Source organism: Staurois parvus, unplaced genomic scaffold (genome assembly GCF_062004578.1).
Source record: "Staurois parvus isolate SC_StPar_1 unplaced genomic scaffold, SC_StPar_1.0 ptg000772l, whole genome shotgun sequence".
NCBI lineage: Eukaryota > Metazoa > Chordata > Amphibia > Anura > Ranidae > Staurois > Staurois parvus.
Window position 1 is genome coordinate 693210 of NW_028318568.1, and position 23263 is coordinate 716472.

At 43.4% G+C, this 23263-nt stretch overlaps 1 protein-coding gene across 1 annotated transcript in view; it reads left to right on the plus strand.

Annotated features, from left to right (window-relative positions):
- Positions 1-23263, plus strand: part of ADCY2 (adenylate cyclase 2) — a 685338-nt gene that overhangs the window by 219541 nt on the left and 442534 nt on the right. The window contains exons 7-8 of the mRNA XM_089654517.1: positions 8614-8741; positions 15462-15620. Coding sequence (XP_089510643.1) covers positions 8614-8741; positions 15462-15620 — 287 coding nt within the window. The remainder of the gene's footprint in view (positions 1-8613; positions 8742-15461; positions 15621-23263) is intronic.

Below are 23263 nucleotides of genomic sequence, written 5' to 3' on the forward strand. Positions count from 1 at the left end.
CAGTCATTTTTACAGGATGACCACGCCTAGGGAGAGTAGCAACAGTGCTAAACTTTCTCCATTTGTAGACAGTCTGTCTTACCGTGGACACATGAACATCAAGGCTTTTGGAGATACTTTTGTAACCCTTTCCAGCTTCATGCAAGTCAACAATTCTTGATCGTAGGTCTTCTGAGAGCTCTTTTCTGCGAGGCATGGTTCACATCAGACAGTGCTTCTTGAAACCAGTAAACCCAAAACAGGTGTGTGTTTTTTAAGGGCAGGACAGCTGTCAGCAACACATCCAATATCATCACACTGATTGGAGTCAAGGTTGGCTCACTCCTGGCTCCAATTAGCTCTGGGAGAAGTCATTAAGCTAGGGCCTCACATACTTTTTCCTCCCTGCACTGTGAATGTTTACATGTTATGTGCAATTAAACCATGGCAACATCTAATGTTTGTGTAGTATTATGTTCAGCAGACTGTGTTCTTTTATTGTTGTGACTTAGATGACATTCAGAGCACATTTTATGCCCAATTCATGCAAAACTCCACGTAATCCCAAGGGGTTCACATACTTTTTCTTGCAACTGTAAAACTTAAAAAAAATAGGTTGCGCTTAAATACATACAAAAGTGTAACAAAAAAGTAACAAAACAGTAAGAAACAATATTTTAAATCAAAATAAAATCTAGCAAAAACAAAAAAGTCCAAAAGTTCAAATAATCAATAATGTCCAAAAAACGTCCGGTCCCTGAGGACGTCGATGGTGAAAAGCTTAGGACGATGCCTTTGGATGTGATGTTCAGAACGCTCCTGGTCTGTTTGCATGTGCATGTTTAGCTGGGTCTGAGTCACTTGTATTCATTACATACACTGTCTATACTGGTGTCAGTCTGGACACCTTGCTTGTAAGTGCATTTCTTCATTAACCACTTGCCGCCCGCCTGCTGTTTATAAACGGCAGGGCGGTGGCACTCCAGGGGCGGGTTCATAAACGGCACCCTCCTTTTCTAGCTGTGCGCGCTCCCTGGGAGCGCGCAGCACCGCGATCCGGTGCCTGCTGTGTCCTCCGGACACAGTGAAACACCGATCATCGGACGGGATCTCTGTACGAGGTCCCGATCATGTGATCACTGATTGGCCAATCAGTGATCACATGCAAAGTAGTAAGCAAGATGTCACTTGTGACATCATTGCTTACTACGTGTGAAATCTGTGAATGATCACAGAGGTCACATGGTACAAGGCTATTCACAACAGCCTTGTACCATGTGACAAGGTGTGACCAATCACAGCTCACTCAGTATTTCTCAATGGCTGCAAGAATGCAGACAGAGAGAAAGAGAAATGATTGCTTTTACATCCTGGGTGTAAAAGCAATCACTGTAAAAAAAAAAAATCTTCATCACCCCCCACAAGTAGTACAGTGTCACCATGGTGACACTGTACTGCTAGGGTGACCGTATGTAAAAAAAACAAAAAAACAAATAATATAAAAAAAATAAAATAAAAATGTAAAAAAAATGTTTAAAAATTATAATTTTTGGTTATAAACTAATTTGGCTTATTTTTTTTTTTACTAAAAATATAACGGAATACATTTTGGTCAAGATTTATGATGAAAGATTAATTATTTGCAAAATTTTATAAGAAAAACGCTTTTTTTCTAAATTTTTGGACATTTTCATTTACATAGCAAAAAAAATAAAAATCCCAGTGGTGAATAAATACCACCAAAATAAAGTTTTATCTGTCTCAAAAAAAATGGTAAAAAAATTCATATGGGTACAGTATTGCATGACCGCGCAATTGTCATTCAAAGTGTGATAGCGCTGAAAGCTGAAAATTGCCCTGGACAGGAAGGGGGTAAAAGTGTCTGGACAGGAGGTGGTTGAAGTTTGATGCTTTTTAAAACATACTGCACCATGATTGTTCACTTTTATCTTTCGAGTGACGGTCTGATCATCTCTCAGTTTGGATACTAAATCACCTTTGGAGTGGATTTTCAGCTTTGCAGCACATCATCTGTTGGAGTTCATCCCTCATTTCTTCAGTGTTGCTGTCACCATATTATTCATTGCTCCCAGAGTAACAAGTACTATGTGCTGGTTTTTCAACAATCAGCATATTACTCTGGTGAGTTCTATTTAACCATTTTTGGTGGTGGATTCACTTGGTGATTAATTATTTTGGACATTATTGATTATTTGAACTTTTGGACTTTTTCGTTTTTGCTGGATTTTATTTTGATTTAAAATATTGTTTCTTATTGTTTTGTTACATTTTTTGTTACACTTTTGTATGAATTTAAGCGCAACCTATTGTTTTGAAGTTTTGTATATCCTATAAGTTTATAGGCTAGGTTCTGCAGCTTACTGTTGTCTTATACAATTTCCGTGGCGCTGGTTCTTTACTTATATAGATTTGCTATATACTAAGCCTTTATTTTGTAGGTGCAACTATTTTCTTTTTTTTATCAACAACATAGTAATGTTCTGTGCAGTCTGCTGCACTCTCTGTTTTACAGTATTGTAAGCATCTCTGAGGCAGCATTTTCAGTTAGGAATTCGATGCTGACTGAACAAAGATGGTGCCTGGTGTATTTCAGGTGAGAAAAGCAGGTAAAAGCATTGCCTGTGAACTCCCTGGAAGATAATAAATGCCCGTAAGTGTTACACTAATACATTGCTTGCAGGAACTTTTAGTGTATTTCTAGTCTAAACTTTTTTTTCCTAGTTTTAGATTTGTCATTTGTAATTTGACTAACAATCATTATGACCAGTAACAAAATTTGTGGTTTGCTCAGCTTAGCTGCTACAGTTGTTTCTGCTCCTGGTGATTTTCAGGCTGGCCATACATGTATCCATTTTTTTTATCAGTTGGTAGGCTGGTTAAAAAACAACATGAACAGATTCTCCCATCCACACATTCAGGGTGGATGGGGGAATCCTCCTCACTGTGCTATTATATTCTGACAGTGGGACTCATCGGCCTTCAGATTACACTGATCAGTGCTGCAGCCGATTGTTGCATTTCCAAAAAAGCCTGTTCAAAAGCAGTCGGTCCTTGGTTATTTTCTGCATTCTGATAGGAACTGATTAAAATCTTCCTTGGACTTCATGACCCTTGGTGTAGGGTTCTTATTGGCTTTTTATTAAGTTTAAGTGAGTACAAAGCCTAATAAGTGACATGCATATGTGATGATCTTTCCATTGTTAATCCTGTTTCCTTGTGGTGTTTCACCTTTTAAATAGTTCACTGCTAAAGTGAATATGTAAAAAATAGATCATTTGTTATTCATGGAACATTATTCTCTGGATCTCTGCTTTCCTGTACACTGTTCACTTAAATTTGAGAAGCAGATCGCTTCCACTCCTTTATCTGTATCATTTGGCCAAAGAGTAGCTGAATCTGTACAAACACAAGCAGTGTGGGCAGATTCCACTGCTGTAAGTGTGTACAAGTAATCTGTTTCCTGCGATCTAACCAAATATCTATGGCCTTAAATTAAATATTGATAGGGTTGATACAGTCTTAAAGCAAGAGGTCTCAGTGCCTTTTCTTTTGTCTTTGATCTTTTTTTTTTAATATATCATTGCTATTTGGTAAGGGGTCCAAAAGACCCACATCTATACCAGATCCGGGGGGGAGAGGGTGGTTGCACATAAACTCCAGCTCTGTGCAATCATGCTTTTAGCACTCAGGGTTTCAAAAAACCAGATGTCCATCAGCATTAGGGTTCATGTACACGGGGCGTTTGGAAAACTCTTCTGACCGCTGGAAACTGACTGCTAGAAAACGTAAAAAAGTCAGTTTAGCTGCACTTGCATACTGCGTTTATGCGTGTTTGCATTTAGAAGTGTTTTTAAAAGATACAGTTGTGACCAAAATTATTCAACCCCCAATGCTGTAAAGGGGTTTAGGGACTATAGTGTACATTTGGAATTGTATTCAGAATCAAATCCTACAAGGACGTTGTAACTACCCAAATGCAACTAAAATGACATCAATTGTTTATGTAATACAGTAGTAAATGGTTCTTATGTGGTTTCTTCATTGCCACAATTATTCAACCCCTTAAAGACTACCACTCTGAAGAACAGAGGTTCATACAGGTGCTTTCCATCAGGTATTGAAAACACCTGTGGATGTCACCGAGCAGCAATCAAGCATAATAAGCACCAATTAGGCAGCTTTAAAATGACTGTGATACTCAGCTCCTTCTAGACATTTACTGGTGTGGTTACAAACATGGTGAAGGCAAGAGAATGGTCCAGGAAGACAAGAGAAGAGGTGATTTCTCTTCACAGGAAGGGCAATGGCTATAAGAAGATTGCAAAGATGTTAAACATACCAAGAGACACCTTAGGAAGCATCATTCGCAAATTCAAGGCAAAGGGCACTGTTGAAACGCTACCTGGTCGTGGCAGAAAGAAGATGCTGACTTCGACTGCTGTGCGCTACCTGAAGCGTAGAGTGGAGAGAAGTCCCCGTGTGACTGCTGAGGAACTGAGAAAAGATTTGTCAGATGTGGGTACAGAAGTTTCAGCCCAGACAATAAGACGCACACTGCGTAATGAAGGCCTCCGTGCCAGAACTCCCAGGCGTACCCCCTTGCTGTCTCCAAAGAATAAGAAGAGTCGACTGCAGTATGCCAAAAGCCATGTGGACAAACCACAAAAGTTGTGGGATAGTGTTCTGTGGACTGATGAAACAAAATTAGAACTGTTTGGGCCCATGGATCAACGCTATGTTTGGAGGAGGAAGAACAAGGCCTATGATGAAAAGAACACCTTGCCTACTGTGAAGCATGGTGGAGGGTCAATCATGCTTTGGGGCTGTTTTGCTTCTGCAGGTACAGGGAAGCTTCAGCGTGTGCAAGGTACCATGAATTCTCTTCAGTACCAGGAGATATTGGATGGAAACGTGATGCAGTCCGTCACACACCTGAGGCTTGGGAGACGTTGGACCTTTCAACAGGACAATGATCCCAAGCATACCTCCAAGTCCACTAGAGCATGGTTGCAGAGGAAAGGCTGGAACATTTTGGAGTGGCCATCGCAGTCACCAGACTTAAATCCGATTGAGAACCTCTGGTGGGACTTAAAGAAAGCAGTTGCAGTGCGCAAGCCTAAGAATGTGACTGAACTGGAGGCCTTTGCCCATGAAGAATGGGCGAAGATACCCGTAGATCGCTGCAAGACACTTGTGTCAAGCTATGCTTCACGTTTAAAAGCTGTTATAACTGTAAAAGGATGCTGTACTAAGTACTAAGATTGAATGTCACTTGGGGGTTGAATAAAACTGATAATGCTGTGAGCACAGAAAAGACATTTGTGGTTATTTCATTATAACTGTTATGTTATATTTGTCTGACCTACAAGTGCCTCTTTAATGTAAATGTAAGCAAGATGACTGAATGATCAAAAGCAATGTCAAACTGGCCAAAACACTCAATTTCAGTGGGGGTTGAATAATTTTGGTCACAACTGTAACCTCAGAAAACCCTCCCAAATGCCCAGAATGCACTGAAAAATAGTACATAATTAACTATTTTAGACATTTTGAGAGAAATAGTGAGAGCAGAAGCAGAGAGCAGTATGTGTTGAGATTACCTGTCTGCTTGTATTCACTATGGATCCCATCATGAGCATAATTCAGCACATTCTACCATTTTTTCCTTTACGTGAAACCTGGAACTGACTGCACTGGTGTACTAGGGCCATTTGAATACATGGAAAAGGCTTTGCATGCATTTTTGATGAAGAAAAAAGACTCTGGACAGCATCTGGATATGGACCTGTCAAAAAAACGTGTCTAAGCACAAATGCTTGCGTTTACACGCGATTACAAGCGTTTGCCGTTTTAAACGCCGTTAAAATCTACTCCTGAACACAATTTTGGTGCATTCAAAAAAACTACTGTAAACTCAACTGCCTGTAAACGACTATGTGTACATGGACACAAACAGTGTATATAATGATTATAAATAGTGCAGCGCTCAAAACAATACTATGTGCAATACAACAAATGTGCTCACATGCAATAGTGTCGCAAAATTATTCAAAAATAAATAAATCATTAAGTGAAATATCTTAATTATAAAGTGCCACTCAATATTATTCTCTTCACATTAGTGCCCACATACTCAAAAAATGAATATTAACTACCATTTGATAAAAGACATAATTTTCACAGTGCTCCAAGTGTAATACCGTGACCACACTTTATATGCTACTCAAAAAACTCAACAAAATAAAATGTCCATAAAAAACTGTTAATAATAAATTCATGCAATGTGCAAAAAAAGTGCAAAAAAAGTGTTCATATTCCGTGAACGTGCCCCTCTTCACCTCCTAAAGCTAGATTGCCTCCTCACCTCCTTCAAACGACCCCTAAGGGCCAAACAGCTTTCAGGATCACTCTGGATCCTTATCCCCTGACGATAAGCACCTCTCCTCACGTCGTGGATCACTTTAGGGGACATCCATTACCCCCGATCAGAAGCCTCTGGAGAATAATTGCTCACCAGCCCAGTGAGCAAAAAAGAAGAATCCTCTAAGTGTAGTATTAAGGCCAAACACTTTAATGGTAATAGTCAAGGTAAAAAGCCACTCACATATTTCCACAGTCCTCCTTTTCCAATATGTGGGTGTACTGCATGTAAACAGAAGAACTTCCTGGGTATACCAAGATGGCGGCTGGCGCCGGAAGTGCGTCACCGTGTACCGGAAGTTGCGTGCTAACGTGCCTACGCGTTACATCACTATCACTCGTGACTTCCTCTGGGCCTGAGGAAGTCATGAGTGATAGTGACGTAACGCGTAGGCACGTTAGCACGCAACTTCCGGTACGCGGTGACGCACTTCCGGCGCCAGCCGCCATCTTGGTATACCCAGGAAGTTCTTCTGTTTACATGCAGTACACCCACATATTGGAAAAGGAGGACTGTGGAAATATGTGAGTGGCTTTTTACCTTGACTATTACCAGTAAAGTGTTTGGCCTTAATACTACACTTAGAGGATTCTTCTTTTTTGCTCACTAGGCTGGTGAGCAATTATTCTCCAGAGGCTTCTGATCGGGGGTAATGGATGTCCCCTAAAGTGATCCACGACGTAAGGAGAGGTGCTTATCGTCAGGGGATAAGGATATAGAGTGATCCTGAAAGCTGTTTGGCCCTTAGGGGTCGTTTGAAGGAGGTGAGGAGGCAATCTAGCCTTAGGAGGTGAAGAGGGGCACGTTCACGGAATATGAACACTTTTTTTGCACTTTTTTTGCACATTGCATGAATTTATTATTAACAGTTTTTTATGGACATTTTATTTTGTTGCGTTTTTTGAGTAGCATATAAAGTGTGGTCACGGTATTACACTTGGAACACTGTGAAAATTATGTCTTTTATCAAATGGTAGTTAATATTCATTTTTTGAGTATGTGGGCACTAATGTGAAGAGAATAATATTGAGTGGCACTTTATAATTAAGATATTTCACTTAATGATTTATTTATTTTTGAATAATTTTGCGACACTATTGCATGTGAGCACATTTGTTGTATTGCACATAGTATTGTTTTGAGCGCTGCACTATTTATAATCATTATACACACTGTTAGGGTAGCAGGTTAAGTGCTGGCAGCTTTCAGTAGGTGAACTTCCTTTTAGCGCAGGAGGATTTCTTTCAGTATGTATACATGGACACATAGGAAAACATAAAGGAGAGTTCAGGGGCTGCTGAAAAAAATGCTCAACAGTTCCTGAACGTCAGTTTAGCAGCTGCAGTGTACATGAGCCCTTAGGCATGGTCGTCACTTTCACACACAACCCACATACTTGTATCAGGCTGGTATCTCTAGAACGGAGGGGGGGTGAGTAAAGACTATTTATTTATTTTCAATACTTTAAAACTTTATTTTAGGGTCCTGTAACATGACAAGAACATTGCTGAGCATGAACTATTCTAGTCCCCCTAAACATTTGCATGCTCATGTGTTGCAAAATTGGGTAAATTTGTGCAACCTTACTAATTTTTATCTTCACTTCCACCACTCCCAAGGTGCCTCCTAGCTACTTCCTGGGAAGGCTACGTCTCCATTGCTTTCTCTTAGTTGATAGGCAAGATCTTACAAGAAAAAGAATGAATGTACCATTTCCAAGATCTTGCAAGATTTCACAAAATACTACATCCATTTTTTTCCTGCACAGAAGACACATATATCATTGGTAGGTTGACCTAGAAAACTAAGTAGAAGCCATCCACTGATGATGTTGATTTCTTTAAATGGCATTGTTGGCTTTCTGGCATGGGGTGGACAATGCACTAAAATGTGGGAACATAAACATTATGCAAGGCAAGTAACAAAAAAATATGTATGTGTTTACTATGTTAATTTCAGTTATTGTGAATTTATTAAAAGGGGAGTCAACTTTTAATAACATATCTTTGCTAAACAGTCATGCTAATGTCATGTGACATAAAAATTTGCAACTACCACCATTTTTTTCAGGGTCTCTGCTTCTAAAAATATACATGTAGTGTTTGGGGGTTTTAACTAGTCTTCAAGCCTAGAATGTTTATTTTGTATCAATCTTCATGCAACTAACGTAACTGTGTTCTTGTTAATTACAGGAAAACGAATGTATGAGGATTAAAATCTTGGGTGACTGTTACTACTGTGTTTCAGGCCTACCAATACCACTACTCAGTCATGCAAAAAACTGTGTCAAAATGGGGCTGGATATGTGTGAGGCAATAAAGTAAGTTTTTCAGTATTTCTAAATCATATAAATAGTGTCGCACAAGGATGATAATGTAAGGGTCCTCGAGTCCATGACCGGAACTGATGTCACTAAGCTCCGCCCCACGCGTTACACCACCAACCATGTGGCTTCATCAGGGATAGGCTGCCCAGCGATGCTCTCACATTATATACACATTGGTAACTATTTATCTGTCATGGACTCGAGGACCAGAAGTGTGGTGAATATCATGCTGCCATACCGATCTGTTTACTCTGAGACATTGTGAGCGTTACTCTGTTCGTGCTTTTAATTTAATAAATGGTATTTCACTATGGGAGGCTGTTCTTTCTTCCCACATGTTGAGGTGGAGTTGTGAAGAAATTCCTGGGAGTGATCCTGCATTATCACCCTTGTCATTGCCTTAACCAGGTCTTTTCTGCCATCTATAGCCCATTCATTGAATGACCATGCTTTTTTGACATGCTATTACATAGGTCCATTATTTGAGGTGAGCGGCCATCCTATTCTTAGGTGGAGGGGCACTTATTTCTTTTTGCGGTGGAGCTCTGTCAATTCAAGTTGTGGAGCACAATTTATTCAAGCACATCATTTATCGTCTTTAGGACTTTTTTCAACACATTATATTTTCACTTGGACATTTTTTTTATTATTATTATACAGGATTTATATAGTGCCAACAGTTTGCGTAGCGCTTTACAAGGTAGACATTACAGTGACAATACAATTTGGTACAAGAGGAAACAGAGGGCCCTGCTCATTAGAGCTTACAATATAGGAGGAAGGGTTGAGTGATACAAAAGGTGATAGCTGTGGGGGAGGGAATGAACTGATAGAGGAAATAAATGGTGGTTTACTAGGTAGAAGCAGGATAGACCTCCTTAAAGAGAGGTTTTCAGGGATCGTCTAAAGGTGGATAGATTAGGAGACAGCCGGAGAGATTGGGGTAGAGAGTTCCATAGGATGGGAGAAGCTCATGAGAAGTCCTGGAGGCGAACATGGGAGGAGGTGACATGGGAACTAGACAGCAGAAGGTCTTGGGAAGATCGAATAGAACGATTTAGTTGATATTTTGAGACCAGGTTGGTGATGTAGCTGGGGGCAGAGTTGTGGATGGCTTTGTAATTTGTTAGTATTTTGAATTATATTCGTTGAGCGAGTAGAAGCCAGTGGAGGGATTGGCAGAGAGGCTTAGCAGACACTGACTGGTTGGTAAGATGGATGAGCCTGGCAGCAGTATTCATGATGGACTGGAGGGGGGATAGTCTATGTACAGGTAAGCCCATGAGGAGGGAGTTGCAGTAATCGAGATATATGTTATTTATTATTGTGAGTTTCATCTATGCTATTGAGTTAGTGCAACACTATTTATATGATTTTGTATGTATTGAGTGTGGGATCACTTTTAAGTGCTATTGCAGCAGCTCATTTATTTATTTCTTGGGGTAGCGCACATTGTTTTTCTTTATAATTTTTTCAGTATTTCTGGTGTGCTTATAAGAGAGCTTTGGCAAAAAAACACTACATAAAAACAGTGTTTAACAAAATCATAGTTCGAAACACTGCTGCAACCAGGGCCACTGGTGATGTGGCTGCTTATCCCGATCCTCACTGACAGGAGTGGCTGAAGTGTCACTTCTGTCACAATGATATATATTATATATATTATATATAATATATTAAGGGGCCAAGTTATTTTAGCAAATCTCTTGACAAATTCTTCTGTGATATGAACAGAAATCGAGGAATGACCTAATCTCAGTTACGTTGGTAGGTCTTGGCCACGAGGTGACAGCTTCCAGCTTCTGGGGGTCAGTAGCTATTCATTCAATGGAGACAACATGCCCCAGGTTATTGACTGATGCTTTTCTAGCGACAACTTCAACCCCTCATCATGGAGTCTCTTCAGAACCTTCTCCAGATGTTCCTCGTATTCTTTAAGGGTTTTGCCAAAGACAATTATATTGTCTAGGTACACCAACACTTCGATCAAGTTCATGTCTCCTACAGTCATCTCCATCAATCTCTGAAATGTTGCTGGAGCTCTTGACAGACCTTGGGGCATCCTATCAAACTCAAATAACCCCAGTGGGGTGATGAAAGCTGTCTTCTCTTCTGTCTTCTGTGTTCCGGGTGCATGGAAACTTGATTTTACCCACTTTTTAAGTCCAGCACACTGAACTATTTTGCCCCAGACAAGCTCTGTAAGGCATCTTCTATTCTCGGAGTGGTGTACTGGTCAGGGTTAGTCCTATGGTTGAGTATTTGGTAAACAATACACAACCTCAGGGAACCATTCTTTTTCAGCACCACCACTATGGGAGAGGCATAAGGACTCTGTGACCCTCGGATTATGCCTTTAACTCTGCTAGTTGTTCATTGAGATCTTCCAGATCACTCAATGGTATCCGTCAAACTCTCTCCATGAATGTTTTGTCCTACTGGAGATGAATCCAGTGTTGGGCACTCTTTGCACATCCCACTTCAAACTCATTCTTCAAGAACATCTCCTGCCATCTCAGGAGGTGGGCTTTGGCTCTCTATTTCCATTCGGGTGGGAGCAGTGTGGTTTGTAGACAGAATGAATCTGAGGCGATCCCATTTGTTGCTCCCCTCACCAAATCAGAAGGTGGGACTGGAGTGGCTGGATTCACTTGTCCCAGCAGCATTCGGGCTCATAATTTCACTGGTGAATTCATGACGTTGCAGACGCTGAGTGGAACCTTCCCATGGTTTTGCTGCACAGCCCTAGTAAATATTGCTTCGGGGATCACCTCCATGTCCTCTCCCCGACAGTCTGCTTCAAGGACAACAAAGGGGCCCAGATGCTCCTAATTAAGCTTAACTGAAACTTGTAGACACGTCACTTTTCCAGGATGCAATATCTTCTCACTATTGTCTAGTCGCCATATCTTCCTCACTCCTTCAGCCAGGGATTTCTGTCCTTGGACATGGCGCAGATGCGCTTGTCTCAGCATAGGGTGTATGCCCTTGGTTGGGGTGTCAGGCTGCAAGACAAGTAGAGTAAGTAGCCTTCTGACAAGGTCAGTGTTGGTCCCTATTATCAGGGAACTCTTGTTGGCCCTGGATGGACGAGGGCATACAATCGCTAATGTATCAAATGTCTTCATTTGCCCAGCCACGGAGGGATCAGAAGTCAGCTTGACCGGTAGGTATCCATCATATGGCAAATTCTGAATCCCTAGGCCCCATATTTCTAATTCCTCCAATTTCTGCAGTGGTGTTTGAGGTGCCTGTCGTAAAAGTATTGCTATATAGTAGGGTCACTTGGGCTCCCGTGTCTATAAAGGCCTTTTTTATAGACACCTTCTACTTGGATTGGCACAATGGGAGAAGGTCCCACAAGTCTGTCAGGGAATTTGCCAGGGGTAATGTGGTTAGCCTGCCTTTTGCCAGTAATTGTGTTCCTTTCTTGATGATCTCCGGGCTTGTTTATGCTTCAGTTGGGGCCCTGAGCACTGGTGTGCATTGACTTTCAGATGCTGGCCACCCAAGGTCAATGGGAATAAGTTAGAGTCACTCAGAAACAGCAGGGGGGCTCTATGCAAGGATCTGGGCTTCCCCTGCTTCATACCCGTCATGTTGGAGCCAACTGCTGAAGATGGGCAGCCCCGTTGGCGTCTTCACTGAGGCCCTCTGAAATTTCCCTCTGGCTTCGGATGCTGGGTCTCAGACTTTGATGGGCTTGGAAAAACATGCTGGTAATGCCCCCCTCCTCTACAGTTGATTCACTGGCTTCTTGAACCGGGCAACTATAGGGGTTAAATACTTCTTAGACTCCAAGACTTCTTCACCAGGTGAGACAATAATCCTGGCTGCCAGCAGAGCCATCATCTCAATCAATCGTGACACATGGGTTCTCAAAAACTCTATCTCTATGTTGCCATCAGCCACACTAGCCACTCCTACCCCAGCAGCAAGTTCTGATCCTTGGACTTTCTTTTTTGCTCATAGCCTCCTTCTCTAGCACAGTCCAGATTAGGTCAGAAAACTTTAAGATTGCACCATTTCCCCGAGATTTAGCTGAATGGTGATAGGGTCTAGGAGTTGTGCTCCCCACAAAACCTGTTGTGCCCGGACCTCATCCACTGACCTGGGATCCAGCCCCTTTTTTTGTAGTATCTGGTATATTACCTTGTCTGGACCCCTACTCAATCCAAAATGTATCCTATCAAAAACTATCTAGGTGGGAGTTATCCACTCATTACATAATCAGGAAAAAATATCATAAAAATAGACTTTCTGCCTCTACCAATCCTGGATTTCTCACAACTGAACAGATATTCTTTAAATACTTTATTCATTCTCATAAAAGAACAAACAATATACACAATCAAAGGTACCTAATAAAATAAAATGCACACCCATCATGTTCCCCAAGGTACAAATACATGATATACAGTATAGTATACTAGTTGACAGCACATGGACTGGAACCTTTAAATATATAGCAATAATCTCCAGCATATGAAGTCCCAAAGGACAATAGATATTCCAAGATATGCAAATAGGTTTCCAACAGCCAAAATTGTTCTCCAATAAACATGAACGTTGTCACTGTGGTCCAGAGGAAGAAATTATGGGCGAATAATCAATTCATTGAATATATCTTTATCGCCTCAAACCTCCCTCACACAGGTGCTTCAGAGAGACTTAAGCAATGTTGTAGAGAAATCAAAGGGTGGAATTATTTTAGAGTCCATCATTTCTAAGGTTATTCACTATGATCCAGAGGAGAAAATAGCACTTTAGTGGAGAAGATGGCATATCATTTCATATTAACCTCCCTCACAAAGACATCCAGGATAAATATACTCAGGCTTATCCGTAATAAGTGATGGAAGATCCCACGAGTCTCTCATAATGCCCATAAAGTATATAAACATGGTAAAGTAAAAAGTCCCAGATATTTATCAGCTTATCATATTCTGAGGTAAAGTAGATAGAAAATCATTGTAAAAGTCTCAAATACTTATCAGCCCTCATGTTTTAGGTTCCATGGTGGGTGAGTAGCAGTTGGCCTTACCAGTTTCACTGGCTCCAACTGGCTGTTTCAGAGGCAAGCACATGTCAAACAATTTGGTCAGCCTATTTATAGTCATGATGGCTGCCAAAACCACCACCGCACAACTGCCACCTTTTGATTGTGTATATTGTTTGGTTTTTATGAGAATGAATAAAGTATTTAAAGGACATCTATCAGTAGATGTCACTTGTGAGAAATCCGGGATTGGTATAGAGCCAGAAAGTCCATTTTTATTGTTATTTTTTCCTAGTCCTAGGCAATACGATCCTGTTTGTTTCAAGTTGTGAATGACTTCTAAAGCAAGCCCTCTTAAACTCTCAGTAATTCTCTGTTTTTTCTTGGCCTCTGGAACATCCCATTCATCTAAAGCTTGTGTGGCTTTTTTCCAGCTACTCCTCAAAACTATCCTCTCTGGCAGGCATTGGTTGCTTTTTGGAGAAAGCCCTCAATTACTGATATCCTGACCCAGTGTATGCTGAGTTATTCTTTTTGCACTTCTCCATGAAGTCTCCCAAGGCAACAATGAGTTCTGGCTCAATAGTGGACACAGATGCTGGTAGTGCGGCTCCTTTTGCAGGGGTTGCTTGGCTCAAACTTTCTGGACTCCTGTCTGGTATGTCCAAATGGATCTAGCAAGCTTCCACGGAACAGCTGGGCATGCCTTTCCTCCATTTTACCAGGGCATTTCTACAGGAATTCTATTGATTGGGCTTGACATCTACCACACGCACCTTCTGGTTTGGGACTAGTGTCTTTACCACCTGATCAACTTACATCTGCATCCAAGGTTCCCCAGGAATATTGATTACTATGTAAGACCCTTGGCGGCCGCTTTCTTCTTCACACCACTAGATTCCAGTAACGGGGTCCATCTTGATAGTCTCTAGCAGGCTGCTATAGCTTGCTGGTAGAACAGGATATAATGGACAAGCCCCCATGTGTAGCTCCACCCCCGAAGTAGCAGCTCAGCTGATGATTTCGTGTTTTCTGTTCTGCACCTCAACTCCAAGAACAATGTTGGACCCTCTCCGCGACATATCTGGTGGAATAGGAATACTGCAAACACAAATCAATATATCATCAGCAAGCCGCTTGCTGTGGGGGAACCTGACAGGAGGGAGGGGCCAGAAGAGCCTGCAGAGGACCCGAAAGGAGGAGGATCTAGGCTGCTCTATGCAAAACCACTGCACATAGCAGGTAAGTATAGATATTTTTGTTTTTTATAAAAAATAAATAAATAAACCTTTAGAATCACTTTAAACAACTGTAGTATTAGGCTGTAACATAACAAAACTGTAAAAAGTGAAAGGTGGTCTGAATATTTTTAAATTTAGTTTTGGGCTCCCTGTAATCAGTTTGGCTGCATGTGGTCATGTAGGTTTCTATTGTGTTTCACATGAATCGGCAGAGCAGCTGGATACGACTCTGGCCCTCATTAAAATTGTCAATTAAAGAGATAAGTTCTTGAGGTGGCATGAATTTTTTTAGACTTAACCCATAGTAATCCAGCACATTTAGAAAGTGGCTGGATTCCTGGAGTTCAGCTTTAAAGGCTATCACGTTACTTGATAATAAAGTATGGGCACTTTAACCCTGTAATATGTAACTAGCTTTTAGAAAAAGCAATAAGAAATGTTCATGTTACTTATAGCATTGTATTTTTTTGCCAGGAAAGTAAGGGATGCAACTGGAGTTGACATCAATATGCGTGTTGGGGTTCATTCTGGAAATGTTCTTTGTGGTGTTATTGGCTTGCAAAAATGGCAGTATGATGTTTGGTCACATGATGTTACATTAGCAAACCATATGGAAGCTGGAGGTATTCCTGGGTAAGTAATATTTTTTTTCAATAAATAATGAATGTGTATTTTGTAATAATAATGTTGATGGTTTATGTATTATCTGTAATTTAAGTAATGACTTTAATAAAAGGCGAGCAAGTTGATCTACCAGCTTTGAGATTAACTGTGTTGATTTGTTTGAGGATCTTTATAATTTTTTTGACAATCCATATGAAATTGTGCACGTTGAGCAGTCTAAAAGGCTCTGCTATGCATTCTAGAGTTATCAGGGGTCTAGGCCATTTCACTGTAGGTGAATATTTGAGTACATTGAGAGAACTGCAGTAGTGCATTTGCCACCATTTTTAACACCACAACCATTTTTTGCTTCAAAATGTGGCATTTGACATGCTTTTTTAAAGCATTTTGAATGCCAATGAAAGTTCCTCTCACTAAATAAAATGGTTCACACTGCTGTGCGTGCTTCGCTTTGTTTTGGAGGTATTACTGGTAGGAGATATCCCAGGATGTAATGGAAACCAACAAGCGACCCAGAAATCAGCAATCACTTCCAGTTGATCTGTATATATTTTGGTAGCATCTGGTGCAGACGTTACATCTGGTGTGCAGCGTGGGGCAGCAGGAAGGTGAGGGAGTCCGGACTAGAGCTGAGCAACTAGCAGACGGCACATGTGGTGTGAAACATGGGAAGACTAAAGTGGAAGGTGAGTGGGGACCAGAGAAGAAAGAGGACCCATTGGCAGAGGATCAGCAGATCACCTCCTGCTATATTGCTCCCATGCTGCACACCACGTAGTTTCTCCTGCTCCGGTCTGCCAGCTCTGCTCAATCCTCTCTCTCCAGTTACCTCACCTTCCTCTATAGTGTTCCCATGTTGCACAGCACATGTGCCATCTGCCTTTGCTCCACTCCAGTCCAGTCCGCATAATAAAACCCCTCAAAATCTGCAGGTGCTGTTAGTGTGCTTTGTCATAGACGTCTACGGAGGCTTTCGAGATGCTTTGAAGCACCAAGAAAGTGACATGGGTTATAATTTTTGAAGTGAAGCAAATCAGGACTGTAAGCTTACTATTTTATTCCGTGACAGGTGCCTTGACTGGCTTTCAGAGTGCTTTAAAAAAGTTTGCCCAATGCCACATTTTAAAGCAAGTGTCATCAACTAGGACCCCCAGGACCTCTTCCATTCTTGATTTCCCCAGGGGTTCTCCTCCTAGTGTGTGGTTTTTAATCATATTTGTAGCCCCCAAGTGCATTACTTTACATTTATCAATATTAATTCACGTTTGACATGCAGTTGCCCACCTGTCAGGGATCTCGGCAGCACACAGGTATGCGCATGCGCAGAACGCCGATGCGCATTAGCCGGCGAGCACTGGGGCTTGGGCAATCGCGGTGGCTGTCGCGCATGTGCACTCGCGATCGCAGACGCGCGCCTGGCACCAATAAGAGCACAGGGCGCACTATTTAAACCAGCCCTTTGCATCTCCAATTTGCCGTATGGTCTTGTTCCTGTGTTCCTGATTGCTCCTGTATATTTGATTGCTTTGTTGCCGACCCAGCCTGATCCCGATCCTGTTGTCCTCTCCTGCTCTGACCTTTTTGGCTCGTCCTGACTATTCGCTGCGAACTCGGTGTAGAGCTATTCACCCTGAGGTCATTACTAGAGATGAGCGAATCGAAGTAGGCGAAGTGGAATTCGAGTCGAATATTGGAAAATTTTCGATTCGCGCCGAATCCGAAAAATAGCCTACTTCGGACGCGCGAATCGAAATTTTTCCTAAAATAGCAGCGGACATGTGCGGCGACGGAGCGGGGATGTCTGGGAAGGCGCGCAGACAAGGCGCGCTGACCCATAATGCATTCCTTAATGACATGTGATCGCATTAGCCAATCAGCAGCCAGCCAGCCAGCACTGTGTAATGGTCGAGCTATAAATAGCGGCCATTTTAGAATTCTTCATTTGCCTCCAGTCATTCAAGAGAGGCAGACCGCTCTGTATTAGGGACAGAGTTAGGGCCACAGAAACGTTACTTGGGGACAGAGAAACGTTACTTAGGGACAGAGAAGCATTACTCAGGGACACAGAATTGTTAATGAGGGCCACAGAATCGTTACTTAGGGCCAAAGAAACGCTAGTTAGGGCCACAGAATTGTTACTCAGGGACAGACAGAATTGTTACTGAGTGCCAGAGAATTGTTACTTAGGGCCACAGAAACGTTAGTTAGGGCCACAGAATTGTTACTCAGGGACAGACACAGAATTGTTACTGAGGGCCACAGAACTGTTACTTAGGGCCACAGAAACGTTATTAGGGCCACAGAATTGTTACTCAGGGACAGACAGAATTGTTACTGAGTGCCAGAGAATTGTTACTTAGGGCTACAGAAACGTTAGTTAGGGCCACAGAATTGTTACTCAGGGACAGACACAGAATTGTTACTGAGGGCCACAGAACTGTTACTTAGGGCCACAGAAACGTTAGTTAGGGCCACAGAATTGTTACTCAGGGACAGACAGAATTGTTACTGAGTGCCAGAGAATTGTTACTTAGGGCCACAGAAACGTTAGATAGGGCCACAGAATTGTTACTCAGGGACAGACACAGAATTGTTACTGAGGGCCACAGAACTATTACTTAGGGCCACAGAAACGTTAGTTAGGGCCACAGAATTGTTACTCAGGGACAGACAGAATTGTTACTGAGGGCCACAGAACTGTTACTTAGGGCCACAGAAACGTTAGTTAGGGCCACAGAATTGTTACTCGGACAGACACAGAATTGTTACTGAGGGCCACAGAATTGTTACTGAGGGCCACAGAACCGTTACTTAGGGCCACAGAATTGTTACTCAGGGACACAGAATTGTTACTGAGGGCCACAGAACCGTTACTTAGGGCCACAGAATTGTTACTCAGGGACAGACACAGAATTGTTACTCAGGGACACAGAATTGTTACTGAGGGCCACAGAACCGTTACTTAGGGCCACAGAATTGTTACTCAGGGACACAGAATTGTTACTGAGGGCCACAGAACCGTTACTTAGGGCCACAGAATTGTTACTCAGGGACACAGAATTGTTACTTAGGGCCACAGAAACGTTACTCAGGGACACAGAATTGTTACTGAGGGCCACAGAACTGTTACTTAGGGCCACAGAAACGTTAGTTAGGGACACAGAATTGTTACTCAGGGACAGACACAGAACTTTTACTGAGGGCCACAGAATTGTTACTTAGGGCCACAGAAACGTTACTCAGGGACACAGAATTGTTACTGAGGGCCACAGAACCGTTACTTAGGGCCACAGAATTGTTACTCAGGGACAGACACAGAATTGTTACTCAGGGACACAGAATTGTTACTGAGGGCCACAGAACCGTTACTTAGGGCCAAAGAATTGTTACTCAGGGACAGACACAGAATTGTTACTGAGGGACACAGAATTGTTACTGAGGGCCACAGAACCGTTACTTAGGGCCACAGAATTGTTACTCAGGGACACAGAATTGTTACTGAGGGCCACAGAACCGTTACTTAGGGCCACAGAATTGTTACTCAGGGACAGACACAGAATTGTTACTCAGGGACACAGAATTGTTACTGAGGGCCACAGAACCGTTACTTTGGGCCACAGAATTGTTACTCAGGGACAGACACAGAATTGTTATTCAGGGACACAGAATTGTTACTGAGGGCCACAGAACCGTTACTTAGGGCCTCAGAATTGTTACTGAGGGACACAGAATTGTTACTTAGGGCCACAGAAACGTTACTCAGGGACAAAGAATTGTTACTGAGGGCCACAGAACTGTTACTTAGGGACACAGAAACGTTAGTTAGGGACACAGAATTGTTACTCAGGGACAGACACAGAATTGTTACTGAGGGCCACAGAATTGTTACTTAGGGCCACAGAACCGTTACTTAGGGCCACAGAATTGTTACTCAGGGACAGACACAGAATTGTTACTCAGGGACACAGAATTGTTACTGAGGGCCACAGAACCGTTACTTAGGGCCAAAGAATTGTTACTCAGGGACAGACACAGAATTGTTACTGAGGGACACACAATTGTTACTGAGGGCCACAGAACCGTTAATTAGGGCCACAGAAAAGTTACTCAGGGACACAGAATTGTTACTGAGGGCCACAGAACCGTTACTTAAGGCCACAGAATTGTTACTCAGGGACAGACACAGAATTGTTACTGAGGGACACAGAATTGTTACTGAGGGCCACAGAACCGTTACTTAGGGCCACAGAATTGTTACTCAGGGACAGACACATAATTGTTACTCAGGGACACAGAATTGTTACTGAGGGCCACAGAACCGTTACTTAGGGCCACAGAATTGTTACTCAGGGACACAGAACTGTTACTGAGGGACACAGAACCGTTACTTAGGGCCACAGAATTGTTACTCAGGGACAGACACAGAATTGTTACTGAGGGACACAGAATTGTTACTGAGGGCCACAGAACCGTTACTTAGGGCCACAGAAACGTTACTCAGGGACAGACACAGAATTCTTACTCAGGGACAGACAAAGAATTGTTACTCAGGGACACAGAATTGTTACTCAGGGACACAGAATTGTTACTCAGGGACACAGAATTGTTACTGAGGGACACAGAATTGTTACTCAGGGACACAGAATTGTTACTGAGGGACACAGAATTGTTACTGAGGGACACAGAATTGTTACTGAGGGACACAGAATTGTTACTCAGGGACAGACACAGAATTGTTACTCAGGGACAGACACTGAATTGTTACTCAGGGACAGACAGAATTGTTACTGAGGGCCACAGAAATGTTACTTAGGGCCACAGAAACGTTACTCAGGGACACAGAATTGTTACTCAGGGACAGACACAGAATTGTTACTCAGGGACAGACACAGAATTGTTACTGAGGGACACAGAATTGTTACTGAGGGCCACAGAATTGTTACTGAGGGCCACAGAACCGTTACTTAGGGCCACAGAAATGTTACTCAGGGACAGACACAGAATTGTTACTCAGGGACAGACACAGAATTGTTACTGAGGGCCACAGAACTGTTACTTAGGGCCACAGAACTGTTACTTAGGGCCACAGAAACGTTACTCAGGGACACAGAATTGTTACTCAGGGACACAGAATTGTTACTGAGGGACACAGAATTGTTACTCAGGGACAGACACAGAATTGTTACTGAGGGACACAGAATTATTACTGAGGAACACAGAATTGTTACTCAGGGACACAGAATTGTTACTCAGGGACACAGAATTGTTACTGAGGGACACAGAATTGTTACTGAGGGACACAGAATTGTTACTCAGGGACAGACACAGAATTGTTACTCAGGGACAGACACAGAATTGTTACTGAGGGACACAGAATTGTTACTGAGGGCCACAGAACCGTTACTTAGGGCCACAGAAACGTTACTCAGGGACACAGAATTGTTACTCAGGGACACAGAATTGTTACTGAGGGACACAGAATTGTTACTCAGGGACAGACACAGAATTGTTACTGAGGGACACAGAATTATTACTGAGGGCCACAGAACTGTTACTTAGGGCCACAGAATTGTTACTCAGGGACACAGAATTGTTACTGAGGGACACAGAATTGTTACTGAGGGACACAGAATTGTTACTGAGGGACACAGAATTGTTACTGAGGGACACAGAATTGTTACTCAGGGACAGACACAGAATTGTTACTGAGGGCCACAGAACTGTTACTTAGGGCCACAGAAACGTTACTCAGGGACACAGAATTGTTACTCAGGGACACAGAATCGTTTAATTAAAGAGTATGTCAGACAACATGCAGAGGAGTGGCAGAGGAGGCAATGTTTTAGGAGCGAGCAGACGTGGCAGCAGAGGAAGGGGTCGAGGCAGCACTATTCGCAGCCAGAAGCTAGTGCTCCCGGTGTCATCCAGTACAGTGAGGAAGAGCTAACAGAGGGCGGTCAGGAACGGGGGGAGACATCCGCCTCTTCAGCAGCCAGGCGAAGAAGTAGTGGCGAGGAGAGTGGCGAGGAGAGTGGCTCGGTAGCCGGTGTAGAGACAGGTCTGTCTCCTGACCCACACGCAGCCGAGGGGGCTAGTAGTGAGGCGGAGACCCTAATTGATGATGATGAGGCTGATCGCACTTGGCAGCCTCGTCGTCATCAGGCTATTGCTTCCGCATCATCAGGAGAAGAGGGTGGCAGCTTGGCAGCGAGCAAAACAGTCGGTGGGTTGTCTCCATCGCCACACTCTGCCATGTGCCACTTTCAGATCTCCTCACACACTGCTGGTGTGTTGAATTTTTTGACATAGGGTGCTGGCAGATTACGGGCCTCCCATAGCTGCTGCCAGGCCCCTAATCTGCCATGGGCCCCTATACCGCCTCCTCATGCTGCTGCCAGGTCCACAGTCTCTCATGCCATGTGCCACTTTCAGGTCTCCTCACACTGCTGGTGTGTTCAATTTTTTGACATAGGGTGCTGGCAGATTACGGGCCTCCCATAGCTGCTGCCAGGCCCCTAATCTGCCATGGGCCCCTATATACCGCCTCCTCATGCTGCTGCCAGGTCCAGAGTCTGTCATGGGTCCCTGTACGGCCTCCCATTGCTGCTGTCTCCATCGCCACACTCTGCCATGTGCCACTTTCAGGTCTCCTCACACACTGCTGGTGTGTTGAATTTTTTGACATAGGGTGCTGGCAGATTACGGGCCTCCCATAGCTGCTGCCAGGCCCCTAATCTGCCATGGGCCCCTATATACCGCCTCCTCATGCTGCTGCCAGGTCCACAGTCTCTCATGCCATGTGCCACTTTCAGGTCTCCTCACACTGCTGGTGTGTTCAATTTTTTGACATAGGGTGCTGGCAGATTACGGGCCTCCCATAGCTGCTGCCAGGCCCCTAATCTGCCATGGGCCCCTATATACCGCCTCCTCATGCTGCTGCCAGGTCCAGAGTCTGTCATGGGTCCCTGTACGGCCTCCCATTGCTGCTGTCTCCATCGCCACACTCTGCCATGTGCCACTTTCAGGTCTCCTCACACACTGCTGGTGTGTTGAATTTTTTGACATAGGGTGCTGGCAGATTACGGGCCTCCCATAGCTGCTGCCAGGCCCCTAATCTGCCATGGGCCCCTATATACCGCCTCATGCTGCTGCCAGGTCCAGAGTCTCTCATGGGTCCCTGTACGGCCTCCCTTTGCTGCTGTCTCCATCGCCACACTCTGCCATGTGCCACTTTCAGGTCTCCTCACACACTGCTGGTGTGTTGAATTTTTTGACATAGGGTGCTGGCAGATTACGGGCCTCCCATAGCTGCTACCAGGCCCCTAATCTGCCATGGGCCCCTATATACCGCCTCCTCATGCTGCTGCCAAGTCCAGAGTCTGTCATGGGTCCCTGTACGGCCTCCCATTGCTGCTGTCTCCATCGCCACACTCTGCCATGTGCCACTTTCAGGTCTCCTCACACACTGCTGTTGTGTTCAATTTTTTGACATAGCGTGCTGGCAGATTACGGGCCTCCCATAGCTGCTGCCAGGCCCCTAATCTGCCATGGGCCCCTATATACCGCCTCCTCATGCTGCTGCCAAGTCCAGAGTCTGTCATGGGTCCCTGTACGGCCTCCCATTGCTGCTGTCTCCATCGCCACACTCTGCC